Source organism: Aspergillus karnatakaensis, assembly GCF_047715665.1.
Source record: "Aspergillus karnatakaensis strain CBS 102800 unplaced genomic scaffold BJY04scaffold_13, whole genome shotgun sequence".
NCBI lineage: Eukaryota > Fungi > Ascomycota > Eurotiomycetes > Eurotiales > Aspergillaceae > Aspergillus > Aspergillus karnatakaensis.
Genome location: NW_027395725.1, coordinates 553704 through 567273, shown reverse-complemented (window position 1 = coordinate 567273; position 13570 = coordinate 553704). Strand labels below are relative to the sequence as shown.

Genomic DNA, 13570 nt, shown 5'->3' with positions numbered 1-13570 from the left:
TTCCTATGATTACATTATGTCTGCTCTAAATTAGCGATCAGGGACATCTTCAACACTCTCAAGCTCAACTCTGGCTTTCTATCCAGATGCTAACGCCGGTAACCCCGTATACAGTGAAGTAAAAGAGAAGAAGAATGGCTGAGAAAGCCAGCTCAAGACTCGATCTACACCTGTGGGCACCTCACCTGCACCTGGGCATCATGACAAAATTACCACATTGGAACTAGCTCCCAATTGCAATCTGGCTGCCCAATCAAGGCAGGTTTTAGCTGCGGCGTAGTGGGGATTGTACCGGCAGTGGGGTATATCACATGCTCGGCGGCGCTCTAATCCTAATTCACACTCTTGGGTTGCTTAGTGGCTGAACTAGATTGGATGAGTAGATACATTATATTATATATAGTCAAATCATAAGGAGTGACTGCTACTCAGCCTTCTTGGTGGGTGACCAGGCCCGTGCTTATTTCACCACCCCCGGCAGAGATATCAGTACGCGAACGGGACGGTAAAGGTAAAGGCGAAGGTACTTTCACGGTTATCAGGGGTTTTGCTGAGTGTATTTACCGAAAGGACATAGTTCTCGCTATCGTCAGGCCTGCCGCAATATATTCTTATTTCTTATTTTAAAAAACAAGGAGCGAATCATGAAGAGGCTGGCGTTGAATTTAGTGCTTAGCGTTGCTTAGCGGTTTAGCGTTGACTCAGGACTGTAGATCTCAGGGGCAGGGGAAATCTCTGCCCGATCTCCCGTCCTTGCTTTCTTGCTAAGTATTGCGGACTGCCGCCTGACTTCCTCCGAGAGATCGCTATTATGCGAGGGCTACGGACTGCCGTCACAAGCTTACTGGTACTTTCGGCAGGTGCCCAGCAGCTTGCTAGGACTCGGATGTTTGTCGACTATCCGGGTCTCAGCGATAGGTGCAAGGAAGCCCTAGCAACTAACGTGACTTGCCCTCCGTTTCTTGTCGTCGTATTCAAAACGTAAGTACAGAGCTGTCTGATTCGTATGCAATACTAACGAAAACCAGGAACCTGCACCTTGGAGAAGATGAAGTAAACGAGCTGTGTAAAGGCGACTGCTATACCTCCCTCAGAAACGCTAGAGCCAATATCGAGGTGGCTTGCACACTGGACACCGATGTGATTGTTTTCGAAGAAGTGGCCTATCCCGGTATTTATCTGCGTCTCAATAAGATATCATTCTTTTCCTAACACAGGTGGCAGCTACCTTCATTACCGACCACTACCTGTTGACGTATGACGTTTCGTGTCAGAAGACCAGGTCGGTACTTCTATCTAGGAGTGCATATGCTTTCCGAGGCTTACTCCCAGCAGTGCCGGTGCTTATTGCGACCCGCTGTTTCTCTCGACTGACGACCCCGCCTCCTCGAATGCAACCGATTCATGCTCGGACTGCTGGCTGGGCGCCTTGGCTGCTCAACTGGACAATCCCCTGGGCTACGACGAGGGACTCGCAGAGCACTTTGGCTCTTTGACCTCTAGCTGCAGTGCGACCGGGTACAGCTTTGCATCGCCAACACCCTACGCGCTCAATGCGACAGCCACTCTCTGCTGGGAATCTGCTCCCCCTATTTCTGCGCAAACCTGTGTTGAAGCATACACCGTGAAGGAAGAAGATGACTGCAACTCAATTGCAGAAGCAATGAATGTCTCGACGTACTATCTGCTCGAAGCCAACAATATAGACCTTCAATATCAGACCTTTTCCGACAGAGTAGGAAAGACCCTGTGCGTGGATCAACATTGTACCACGCATACATGGGGTCCTGACGACACATGCGACAGTGTAGTCGCCGGCCTGGATGGGGTTACCCTGCAGCAATTTCGAGATTGGAATCCGAATTTCCACTCGCTTTATCTTGACAGCCATTTTTTCATTGGGTATGAAGTCTGTATCAGGTATGGAACCGGTTTATCCTTATGATTTGTTGGACTTGTTAACCGGTCATCTCAGCCCTCCTGTTGGTTATCTGGACCATTCATTTGACAGTGATACGCCATTATCATCTCCTTCATCACCATCAGCGACTGACGATGGTACGGCCACCAGTAACCTGGGCTTCATCTACACCCCTCCCCCTCTCCCGCCAAAGACCCCAGAATCCCTCACAGACTGTTACAAATACGACGCAACGTACTATGATGATACTCCGTGTGATTTTCTAGCATTGGACCATAATGTCCCCTTTACTGACTTGGTGGAGTGGAACCCGAGTCTCGAAAATGACCGTGTCAACTGCATGCTCTCACCAGCGTACAGCTACTGCGTCAAGAAGTACGAGAATAGCACTGGTATGTCCATTCTAACATCCCAATCAATGTAGGCATGTCAAATCTAACAGCAATTAGTACCGGACAACGAGACCATGTGCCTGTCCGTTGAGGCGACAGAGGACGGTACTGCCTCAAATTGCAACTGCTTTACGTATGTCAACAGCTATGATGAAGGGGGTACGTAGTTCCTGACCCTGCACCCGGTGTCATTTCCTTGTTAATGTAGCGCACCAGAAATGACCTGTGAGGACCTCGTTGACACCTTCGGCATCACACCCCGTCAGCTTCTAGCATGGAACACCTGGCTCTTAGAGGGATACTGTACCACCAGCCTCTTCGCGAATCTAGCTGACTACACGCATCGCTCCGTGTGTGTTGGAGTGGGCTCCTCGAGTGCGACCGTCACGCCTACATAGACAACAAAAACCGAGCTTTGAGGATCTGAACCTCCCGAGTTTAGTTAGGCTAGATCAGGGCATCATATTTTCAAAGCGTTAAATAGATATAAAGATAACAATGTACCTGACAATTAGGGCTTTACGGTTCCCATGATTGGGTTAGGGTTCCGCATCCATCCCTATAAGTAGGCGGCGATCCCCCTGGGAAATTCCTCCCTCCACCTAACTCTCTCTCCCCTAAGAACCAACAGCTCGAAACGACCATGAAACTCTCTCTTCAACGAAAATTACTAACACCATTATCTGGCATCTCTCGCCTCACATTTCCCATCCGTCGCCACCCGATACCCTCCATCTACCAACCGCGTCTCCCTCAACCATGCCAGCACCCACCTCCATTCTCAACCACCACCGCAACCCGAGCTCCAACCAAAGTGAGCCGCGCACTCCCCTTGGCCATCAACGGCGAACTCCAAATGTCCAAACGAACTCCGGCTATTCTACAGCACATAACTCCGCAGATTGCCTAGAGCGGCTAATGGAAGCCGACGGCTTCAGCAAATGGGGTTTCGTCATTTACCGCTGCACCTACGAAAGCGACGCCGACTGGGAGGCCTGCATGGCGCGCCTGCACGAAGAAGTTACCGATTCCTTAGAGTTCTACAACGGGCTCGACATTCTCGACTCCTACGCGCCTACTGTGATCCAGGATCCCTCGTTTGTCGGCGCGACAACGGCCACACTCCGTGCGCACTTCCGGGATATCTGGACACCCGCCGCCTTTAGAGAAGAGAACCCCGGTGTGTCAATGGAGTTCCTCCCCGCGGCAGATGCAGGCCGTTATCGGTTCTTCATTACGGTGGATCAAGAGGCGCTGGAGTCCGTGCTCCAAGCGCCGGGGCTGAATGGCGGGTCGAATTCCACAGGGTTCGTGCGCCTCGTCAACGCGGAGTGGGAACCACAGGCGGAGTGCGAGGAGGACGCAGACGAATACATATATGCAGGCGAAGAAGAGCAATTTGAGCCCCTGGAGGGATGTACGGCCAAGGATGTGGGTTGGATGAACGTGCTGTATGACCAGGCGCAGCTCTCGGGGTATCTGCACATCCAGTGTCGTTTTGACTGGCAGGACTATTATGAGCGCCCGCCGGCTCTTTTGACGATTTAGTAGCTTTTTTTACAATTGAATCCTTGATTTTTTTTTTGTTTTTGTTATCGAATGCATGAGATCAGATTCAGTACTGAATGTATGTCATATAGCTAGGGGAGAAAAGGAAAGAAGTATTAACTGAACGAGAATGGGAAAGAAACGCAGGAAAAATCAATAGCATTCTTTCTATACCCGTGGCACCAAGGACAATAAGGACAGACGCATTGGACAGATGTACATCAATCAGCAGAGCATGCAGTAACAGAGAACGCGGGTAGGAAGGGGTACACGGATAACTTTCAAGTGGCATCAAGCAAATCGAAGATAAAGAAAGGGATCATCACCACCAAAAAGGGCGACCCAGGCCCATCCACAACATCCAAGGGTCCCCTCGAAGGTACAAAAACAAGACAACTAAACTGTTTGGTTGCAGTACAACTCCACACGTGCCGAAAGCACGCTAGAAAAGGCACCCTTCACTCTTGACAAGTTCGACTTCTTGTCTGATTCTTCTTCTTTCTCCCTGCTTGCCCTTTGCACATCTGAACATGGGCGAGATGCGTGGCTTTATCGTGTGTCTCATGTGAGTCGCGACCGCAGCTGTATGACCCGCTGGGCGGTTTTCTGCCGCTCTCCAGATGGCGAAGGTAATTGTCGCGGCGCTCGCCGGGGACTTTGTGGCCGCAGCCGCACTGCAACTTGAACTTGCTCTGGCTGTGGGCATTCGCATAATGTCTAGCTCTATTGCGTTTATCGGAAAAGGCTTTATTCACACATCCATGTTCGCAGACGTGGTGTGCCTTTGATTTGTGGTGACTGTCGCGAACTCGGGTCAGTACTTGACCAGAAGTATGGTGGAAGGTATGACTCACGACAGGGTATGCTCGTCCCTAAAGGTCCTCTCGCAGAAGTTGCACTTGAGATGAGGGCGACAGCCAGTAGGATTCAGAGCACTGGGTAAAATCATGCGGTAGTCGGGGCCGGAAGCTTGAGTCAATCCGTCTCGACAGGAAACGAACGATGGAGTTGCATATTCTGGCGACGGGCTCACGCCGGTAGAAGAAGAATCTGAGACAATATTTGAGAGTGAAGGTGTAGAAGATGTTACAGTATCAATTCGGGGCAATGCGCTATCATCGGTATGGGGCTCTGGGAAAAGCGAATCGTATGAATATTCGGCTAACGTATGAATGGGGAAAAGAAAGGATCCCGGGTCCTCAGATTCTATCGGCGAGGGGCCGATATTGTTGAAGATCGCTGGATCGCTCAAGAAGCCCGGCGTATAATCCAGAAATTGCGCATCGCAACCAAATTGACCAGGAGAGCTGTCATTGTTGTCGTACCATGGGACGGGATCGTTAGGGTTGTCGAAGGAACAGTGCCCATTTTGACTTATATGATGATCATCGTGACACTCCTGAATGGGGAATCCGCGGGATAGAGACTATCCCGCGATCACCCCAGTCGAGGAGGGTATGTGAGTCGATGCAAAGACAGGTTCGTCTGCTTTGATACAAATGGCGAGCCCTGCTGAACTGAGCAGTCTGGCTGTGACTGGGAGGAGCGGCGGACAGAGGAAAAGTGAGAGAATATAAGGAAAGGAAAGGAAGGTGTCTGCCTCGTCATCAGCTGATACCCAACTGCAGTTGAGGGCTGTTTTCCGCTACCTGGATTGGCTGAACGAGATCCCTGTTATTGCTGAGGACACTTCTTACTCTCTTCTCATTCGCTACGTTGATACCCCGATCACCAAGGCGTCCAATGAGCACAAAGTATAGTGTTGGTATGCCATTGAGGACAATTGGCCCCATTGCGAATCCTACTTCGATTCCCAGCCTCAAGCCAGAATGCCTCGCGATGAACGACACACTTAGCTAGAAATGAGATTGGAACTATGTTCAACAGCGCCGAAAACACCGATTAGTGTCTGGGAAAATCTACCTCCTGTGAGCACAATTCCAAACAAACCATGCACGAAGACTATTCTTAGGACATGATCGCTCAATAGTACAGCCTTGTGTATTTTGCGCATGATTATGCTAGAGATGTCAGTATCTGCTCCCTGAGGACAATAACTCCAGATTATGAGTGAATCGCACTTTTAGTAAAACTTGCTTTATGGTTCTCGGTCCTGAGGACATTTCCTGGGTATCTACCATAGAGACCCGTAGCTGAGGACTTTTTCGAGAAGACACGAGATATACAGGATCCCTCCCCAGATACAGGCGAGGACAATTACGCAAGCCTATAAACCTCATTATCTCGGATGAGGACTCAATCTGAGAAAACACCGTCGATTATCAGTCCCATCTCATGAATCACTTTGAATTCTTTGGTAACCCCAATCCAAGCGGCAGACCGTAACTTTTGACCTCACTAAGCCCTTCGTTGTTCTTCCGGAGATCGCAGTCTTACAAGTTCTTCCTCATTCCATCCATTCGACTACAGCCATTACCAACATTGACTTGCGATACCATGGCATCAACTTCAGCATCAAAGTCCATTGCACCACGTACATATCAGTTGCAGATCGAGCATCGCAGTGGGAACGCGAGCCAAGTGACTGTTATAATTCCTCCTTTTACCACGACGCCGAATACCATGCACATATTCTGGGAAGCAATTAAGAGAAACCTCTTTCATAAAGAAAAGGCTCTCAACTCCATGAGCCTGTTAGGAGTTAGGGTTTTGATTGGGCCTGATTCTGGGGTATGTCTCTTATACAGTCAACACCTCCTCACTATAAATTACCATTTGTGAAGGGTCTCACTAAACAGGATGGATAGATAGACAGGCACTATGTGTCTGGTCCAGATAGGACAACCGCGAAGCCTCTGGGCCTCAACGCTGCCAGCGACGAACTACACCACGATCTTGCCACCGAGCACTACGCGGACCGGATCACAGTTCGTGATAGAATACCCTTGCTTGCGAAGATCGGGCGTGGTTTTATGATATTACTCGCCGTTGGTGCTCAGGTTGGGCTGTCGTTTATTGCGGTTTGATAGGCCCTCGGCAAACCAAGGCAGATCTGTGCTCTAGACACCATTACTTCAACACTTTCAGTCAGAGAGCCTTTCAGTTGGTCGCACCCTATGACTAGTCGCTAGGACTTGCAGAGGGTTATTGGAGACTCAGCGGAGAGTCTATTTAAATTGCCGAGTTTTCCATTCATCGTACAAGGCGTTTACAATCATGCCGTTCTTTTCCACCTTCAAAACAGACTATCGGAAGCGAGTGATGGTTGATTTCAACAAATATCCTACCACATAGTGATGGAGGAGTAATCATACAAGAAGAGCCTTGTTTTATTACTCTGAAGTGATTGTAAGAGTAGCAGAATAGGATGCCCTCACTTCGGCAAGACAGTATCAACATACAAGGTCTCCTTAAAGGCATCGGGATACCTCTCCCCCCCAACCTCCGCCTCCGCAACAATACCCCTAAACCTCTTCTCCTCCTCCTCACTCAGCTCAACCTTCAAACTCTCGACATTCTCCACCAGCGCCTCCTCCCTCGTCGTCCCCGGAATCGGAAACACATCATCCCCCTGCGCCAACAACCAAGCCAGCGTCAACTGACTCACCGTAACCCCCTTCTCCCTCGCCAACTCATTCAACCTATCCACCACAACCAGATTCCTGTCAAAATTCTCCTCACTAAACCTCGGCAGCCACGCCCGGATATCCCCTGCCCCGAAATCCTCTCTCGAGCGCACCCTCCCACTCAGAATCCCCCTCGAAAGCGGCGAATACGCCACAACCGCAACGCCCAGCTCCCTCGCCGTCCTCAGAATATCAATCTGCTTAGACTCAATCTCCAACGAAAACGGCGAATATTCCACCTGCACCGCCGTAATCGGATGAATCCTATGCGCCCGTCGCAGCGAGTCACTACTACACTCGCTCAACCCCAGATACTTAATCTTCCCCTCATTCTTAAACTCCACGAGCGCCTGCACTGTCTCCTCAATCGGCCTGTTTGGGTCAAGTCGATGCACATAGTAGAGATCAATACTCGGCACGCCAAGCCGTCTCAGACTCTGCTCGAGATTCCGCCGCGCGTTCTCGGGGCTTGTATCGGTGATTCGTTGCCCGTTTTCAATCCGCGCGTAGAACTTCGTCGCGAGGAAGATGTCTTTTCGCTTTGTGGGGTTCGCGGCAAACCATTTCCCGATTAGTTCTTCGCTGTCGCCGTAGAGTTCCGCTGGTGGGCATTATTAGTCTCTAGCTATCACTAACAGGTGGGGTGGGGAAGAGCAGGGGTATACCGGTGTCCCAGAACCACTCTCCTTGTTCGTAGGCCTTGTCGAGGAGTGCCAGTCGCTCTGAGTCTGGCTTGCCAGCGCCGTATGCGAAGGCGCCTAGGCCCATGAGGCCGAAGCCGAGACGGGTGACCTCGGGGCCGTTCTTGCCGAGGGGGCGGGTAGGGAGGGGAGCCATTTTTGCTGTTTCTTCTTTGTTGCTGTGGAGGTTTAGGATGGTTTGAAGTGCCTGAACGATAGTAGTACTTGTTCTGAGGTTTTTATATAGTTCCCCGGACGCGGCGGAGATAGCGGAGTTTGCGAGCCAGATCGGCGATAGGTCGGTATAAGAATCGCTCCTCGCTGACAGGGCAGAGGATTATCGAGGCTGCTTAGAAATGCTAAACGGTAAGCCGGTACCTAGCCCTGAAACGTCTGGTGAGCAGCGAAGGATCTTGTTCCTGGAGGATGCGTGCTGTAGGTCTGGTGTGCGGTTGGTGACCTAACTGGATTCAGCCAGCACTTCGGGAAGTTAGGTGCATCGGAGACTTTATTTACGTCATGGTAGCCTCCTAATAACGTTATTTTCGGTTATGTTTCCGTGTTTGAGAGGCTGCCGAGCTAGCTTACTGTGGAGAAAGGTATACAGGCTCCAGCTGCTACACTGGTGGGCTGGTATAGGTTATCTCCGGCGAGGGGGATCCGGGGTGGTCGGGTCCTCTAGACGATTCATTCATCGATCACGGCCTATGACGAGAGGAGAATGTGCAAGGCTTGGCCCACCTGCGTCTGGACTGCTTGGGCTTACAATCGCTAACCTCCACACTTTTTTTTCCTCTGTGCCATGATGTCTATACCTCTGTCTGCTTCAGTTCCTGACACCCACTCTTCCGCGATCTTCCCCGATCTTCCCTTGATCGTACCCATACTTGCTGGTGAATATACGCCCGCGCTGTAAAAAAATGAATAATGTGCTTCTTCTTGGTCGGAAGGCCCGAGGAAGATATGGTCAGGGTAGTGGGCATGATCACCGGAGCTGGTGCTGTTAGCCTTAGTTAGTTACCTCTAGAGTGTGGAAAGATGGGCTCACCTGCAATAGGTAGAAGGTAAGCCAAGACGCAAAACGTCAAACGAGGCTGCCTCTCTTTAAGAAGTATTAGTGGAAGCGCAAGTGCCCTCGGCCGCTAACTGCCACTGCCGGTTTCGCATATCTTGACCTTCAAGGATTGGAAACCGGTCTCTGTAGTTTCTGTTGTAACTTCGCCTACTGCCCTCCTTTTGCTTGCGCCCCTTTTGGAGCGCCAGTATCCACTGTGCCAACTCTGGAGTTTGTGGCGTGCCGCGAACAGGGCCAGGGTCTTCTATTCCTGTACGCCAACTGACACCCGCTCTCGTAGAACTATCATCAAGGAGCCGCCTCAACATCAGTGTGTACCAGCTGCCGCTTGCTGTTAAAAGTCCCAAGATAGACGCTCCCACCGGAGCCGAAATGCGACTTATCCTTCCCACCGCTCCCTCGATGGAAGGAGAATCCACGAGCGGCTGACGCGAACGTATCAAAACCATTACCTTGAGCTTCCCTGGGGGCAGACCCAGAGCCCGAACCAGATTCAGATCTTTTCTGGTTCTGTTTGACGAATAGTTGGCGGAAGGAGGCGAGGCAGACGATTATATTTGCTAAGATGCAGCTCGTCAGTGACCGTTGGATAATAGTGGATAGCAGGAAGTGTGAAGGCGAGACGCACCAACAGCTCCCTCGATAAAACTCCACATCCACAGCCACGTAATATCCGAGTTTCCGTCTTTGGATGCGACGACAGCGACGCGGATTATTGCAACCATGATGATCACGACGGCGAGGGAGAGGATGCTCATGAGGATTAGCTTGCGGCGGAGGGTGATCCGGGCGTTCCAGAGGAGGGTTATAGGGAGGCTGATTACTATAGAGATAACTTCGTCAGCTACTATCAACTTCATGCGTGGGAGGAAGGATTAAAGGACGTACTGGCGATATCAGTTAGGACATCCAAGACCATGTTCACAATAAGAGTGTAGTATTGGAACATGATTGCGTGGCGCTCATTGCAGGTTTCTAAGTAAACCACGAGTTAGCCTGACCGGATATGCAATAGATAGTAAGACCACCTACGCAGGATATATTCCTGACTAGACAGCAAACACTTATACTGAATGTCCCCAAGACAAGCGAAATAGGCCGCCGCAACAAACCCACTGACGCACCAGAACCAGATCATCCACCAGCGCTCCGTCCCCGCAAGTCGCCGGAAAAATATCAAGAAACTGGCCTTGATTGCCCATAGACTTGTGTAGAATAAGATAAGGATCGCGCATTGTGCGCGCCACAGTTCGGCGAGCCGGTCAAGGACTTCGGGTGTTGGTAAGATGTTGCCGGCAGATAGTTGAAACTGGAGGTACACGGTGTCGACTTGGGTCTGCCAGGTTATTGCTTGAGCGAGGAGAATAAACCAGGCTGCTATGGCGAAGAGGTCATCTAGCCAGAGGCGGCGGAATGCGATGATACGGGCGAGGGTGCGGGCTGTGACGAAGAGGAAAGAGAGGGTTGTTGCGCCCCAGATTATTCCCTATAAGCACAGAGATCAGTGAGTGTATATGAAGACAGAGCGGAGAGAAGTACGATAAAGACGGGCCCGATCACTCTCGCTGTGGTGTCTGTCTGGTAGTTTGCCATGGTGATGCTGACGGTGCAGGACGGGAGAATGAGGAGACGAAGAAATTGTTATTTGAGCGGCATGCAAGGGTTCATGAAGAAAATCGACTTGCCACCCCGCCCCTGCTCGCTCACCATAACTGGCGGATTTTGAAATGGGCTGCAGCAGGTGGGTAAGGTTTGTTGCAGAGATAGTCGTCATGTACTTGGTAGATCCAATCTAGTTTTAGATAACATCCTATAGTAATTGATGATCAAGAATGGCAGTATAGAGGTAGTGTCACACACTTCATACTCTGGATAATACCAATGTTCGGCCATCTGACGCGGATGCTAACCAATAGCACCAGCCAATATCGTTCTTATCATCCACGATCAGGTAGAACGCACTGGTAGGCCGAGTCGGGTATGATCCCTGTAGCCAGCCATTATTGAACGTATATAGTAAGCCTTTACGTGCTAAGCCTTGTGGTGATTCCTTGGGGTCGGGCTTGAGTATCTAGATATCGGATGTCGGCATCAATCAGCTGTTTGTCCGATCCGACGAGGCTGTCGGCAGAATATAATTAGCAATCCCGAGTGTCAAGGATCTCGATCCCTTCGCCACGTAGTGAAAGATTTGTGGTCTTCCATTGGAGGTTCTTGGGGCCGTGCTTACTGGCAAAAGTGAGTCTGATATCAGACCGTCCCAGATTAAACCTTGTTCCGCTTCAGAGAACACCCAGTAAGCACTTTCGGGGTTTCAGCTGGCTTAGTAGATAACATAAGCTGAACAAATGTAAAAATAGTAACCCTGAGGTTGGATATCAACATTCAAAGGCGCAATAGAGGATCGAGATATATAAGAGAAGGAGCAGATGACGGGCCTTTAGTACAGAGTGCTCCATGGTGTAAAGCTCTAACATGAACAACATTCCAACCGCTAAACATGCTTCAACAACTGTTCAGCACCCTTGTCTTTGAGGTCCAGGCCACCTGGGCCTCGTGCAGCATCTTCGCACGATTTGGAATAGGACTTTTGTCTACCTGGATGGCATGGAGGTTCTGGACATTTACAATCCGGCCGCTGCTTCGGCCAAACGAACCGCTTGAGCTGCCTTATTGGATTCCTTGTCAGTCTCATTTGCTCTACTATATACATGTAGCTAACTATCCTTAGATTACGGTACCTAGCGAGCAACACCATGCAATTGAAAATATACTGACAAGTTCCAGGTCATGCAGGGGCGTTCTTCACAGACTCACACAAGCTTATAAGAAGGGCTCTGTAGGTACATGAGCTCTAATAAAAAAAAATCGGTAATTAATCTTAATAGCAAATATTTCGGAGAACTTGAGCCATTCAGTCTCACGATCGCCGGAACCAGATACTATGTTATTAGCTCGCCCAGAGACACTCGTCCGTTCTTTGCGGAATCAGATGCCCTGACTACAGACGGCTTCCTCGACCGCGCACTGATAGCCTTTGGCTGTGCACCTCAGCGGCTGGATACACTATGGAAGCTCAACACACCGACACAGGTGAATCCAAAGGGAAAGTCTATGATTCACTTGACGCAAGATTTGTTCAAGCAGGATTTGGTTCCAGGACCGACATTCGATGCTCTACTTGGGAGATATCAGAACGCGTTGGATCACCTGCTGTCTTGGGACCGGCTGGTGGGGGCCTATCCCCCACTGGTGAACGATCAAAGGGAGCCAATTTCGCTCTATGATATCTGCACTGACTTTATCGTCAATGCAAACCAGATGGTTATGTTTGACTCATCGCTCTTTGCCATTGATGCCGAAATGGCGACTGAGATACGCACCTTTACGGATGAACTGTGGAAGCTCTTCCACCAAACTCCATTTGCCGATACAACAGAGGCCAAGAGGATGCTCCGCCAGTACAACACGGATTTCAAAAAGTACTTGCATTTGCCGCAGGAGTCGCGAAAGGGCGAGATGAGAGTGATCCGCATGTTGACTGAGACATACACGGAGCTCGAGATTCATGAGGATGATCAGGCGGCAATGCTGACCATGGTCTGGTGGGCGTAAGTGAACCCCGAGACGAGAGAAGTAAAATAAGGCTCACCGCTGTGATAGTGGCGTTGCCAATGCATACAAGGCTGCCTTCTGGGTCTTGGCCTATATTCTGTCCGACCCCGAGCTGCGCGAATCAGTGCGCGAAGAAACAGCCCCGGCTGTCGGAGCAGATGGCAAGATAGACTGGAACTACCTGGCGAAGCAGTGCCCAAGGTTGCTGTCGATATACCACGAGACACTGCGACTGATCAAACGCGATGTGATTGTCCGGCAGGTCGTCCGAGACACCACCCTCGCAGGCAAACGGCTGCGGAAGGATAGCATTGCAGTAATCCCGACCTGTCAGCTGCATGATAATCCGGAAATCTATGGATCTAATACGGCCAGTTTCAATCCCGACCGATTCCTAAAAGACCCCGACTTGGCCAACAAAACTCTTCTATCCTTTGGGGGCGGCCGCCATTACTGTCCTGGCCGGCATTTTGTGGCCTTGGAGATCTTTGGATTGGTAGCTGTGCTAGTCAACCGCTATGATCTGAAGATGGCCTTTCCAGAGCCGTTTCCTCGGCGTGATGAGAGCTTGATTACCCTGGGAGTCTCACGGCCAGTGCTGGGAGACGATCTGCAGGTTACACTCAACTGGTCTGACGTGTCTGAATCTCTTTGATACACCCTTGCTTACGCTGTTGTCCATCTGCCTCCTTTTCTCCTCCCCTCCTTTCATCCTCTCCTCATCCCATCCCCCGCCTCTCATCCTCTCTCCC

At 50.4% G+C, this 13570-nt stretch overlaps 7 protein-coding genes across 7 annotated transcripts; 3 read left to right on the top strand and 4 right to left on the bottom strand.

Moving 5' to 3' along the window:
* Positions 1-811: 811 nt before the first annotated feature.
* Positions 812-2711, top strand: BJY04DRAFT_216155 (LysM peptidoglycan-binding domain-containing protein; the record flags this gene model as incomplete). Its single annotated transcript, XM_073715650.1, has 8 exons — positions 812-981; positions 1029-1171; positions 1225-1282; positions 1336-1749; positions 1807-1920; positions 1976-2313; positions 2371-2472; positions 2530-2711. The coding sequence occupies 8 exons, from the start codon at positions 812-814 to the stop codon at positions 2709-2711; spliced, it is 1521 nt and encodes a 506-aa protein (XP_073573634.1).
* A 211-nt stretch (positions 2712-2922) lies between these two features.
* Positions 2923-3888, top strand: BJY04DRAFT_184462 (uncharacterized protein). Its single transcript, XM_073710619.1, has one exon. It carries the CDS (start codon positions 3073-3075, stop codon positions 3859-3861), a length of 789 nt encoding a protein of 262 aa, XP_073573633.1. The 5' UTR covers positions 2923-3072; the 3' UTR covers positions 3862-3888.
* Positions 3881-5418, bottom strand: BJY04DRAFT_184461 (uncharacterized protein). The gene is made up of 2 exons (XM_073710618.1): positions 4716-5418; positions 3881-4659 (listed from the first exon to the last, which is right to left on the bottom strand). The coding sequence occupies exons 1-2, from the start codon at positions 4808-4810 to the stop codon at positions 4320-4322; spliced, it is 435 nt and encodes a 144-aa protein (XP_073573631.1). The 5' UTR covers positions 4811-5418; the 3' UTR covers positions 3881-4319.
* Positions 3895-4236, bottom strand: BJY04DRAFT_24814 (uncharacterized protein). The gene has a single exon (XM_073720003.1). It carries the CDS (start codon positions 4151-4153, stop codon positions 3929-3931), a length of 225 nt encoding a protein of 74 aa, XP_073573632.1. The 5' UTR covers positions 4154-4236; the 3' UTR covers positions 3895-3928.
* Positions 5419-7195: 1777 nt separating the features above from the next.
* Positions 7196-8285, bottom strand: BJY04DRAFT_206329 (NADP-dependent oxidoreductase domain-containing protein; the record flags this gene model as incomplete). The annotated part of the gene is made up of 2 exons (XM_073713698.1): positions 7196-8049; positions 8114-8285. 2 exons carry the CDS (start codon positions 8283-8285, stop codon positions 7196-7198), a joined length of 1026 nt encoding a protein of 341 aa, XP_073573630.1.
* Positions 8286-9491: 1206 nt separating this feature from the next.
* On the bottom strand, positions 9492-10796 carry BJY04DRAFT_216152 (uncharacterized protein; the record flags this gene model as incomplete). Its single annotated transcript, XM_073715649.1, has 5 exons — positions 9492-9763; positions 9832-10026; positions 10092-10178; positions 10236-10689; positions 10743-10796. The coding sequence occupies 5 exons, from the start codon at positions 10794-10796 to the stop codon at positions 9492-9494; spliced, it is 1062 nt and encodes a 353-aa protein (XP_073573629.1).
* A 907-nt stretch (positions 10797-11703) lies between these two features.
* Positions 11704-13473, top strand: BJY04DRAFT_216151 (cytochrome P450; the record flags this gene model as incomplete). Its single annotated transcript, XM_073715648.1, has 5 exons — positions 11704-11887; positions 11935-11940; positions 11991-12042; positions 12092-12814; positions 12867-13473. 5 exons carry the CDS (start codon positions 11704-11706, stop codon positions 13471-13473), a joined length of 1572 nt encoding a protein of 523 aa, XP_073573628.1.
* Between the last annotated feature and the right edge of the window lie 97 nt (positions 13474-13570).

What these genes read in the sequence shown, in the direction of transcription:
- BJY04DRAFT_184462 (XM_073710619.1), top strand. Translation starts at nt 3,073, where the DNA reads ATGCCAGCACCCACCTCCATTCTCAACCACCACCGCAACCCGAGCTCC.
- BJY04DRAFT_24814 (XM_073720003.1), bottom strand. Translation starts at nt 4,153, where the DNA reads ATGCCACTTGAAAGTTATCCGTGTACCCCTTCCTACCCGCGTTCTCTG.
- BJY04DRAFT_184461 (XM_073710618.1), bottom strand. Translation starts at nt 4,810, where the DNA reads ATGATTTTACCCAGTGCTCTGAATCCTACTGGCTGTCGCCCTCATCTC. An exon ending in AGGGACGAGCATACCCTGTC is followed by an intron (nt 4,660 to 4,715) that starts GTGAGTCATACC and finishes AGTTCGCGACAG; the next exon opens with TCACCACAAATCAAAGGCAC.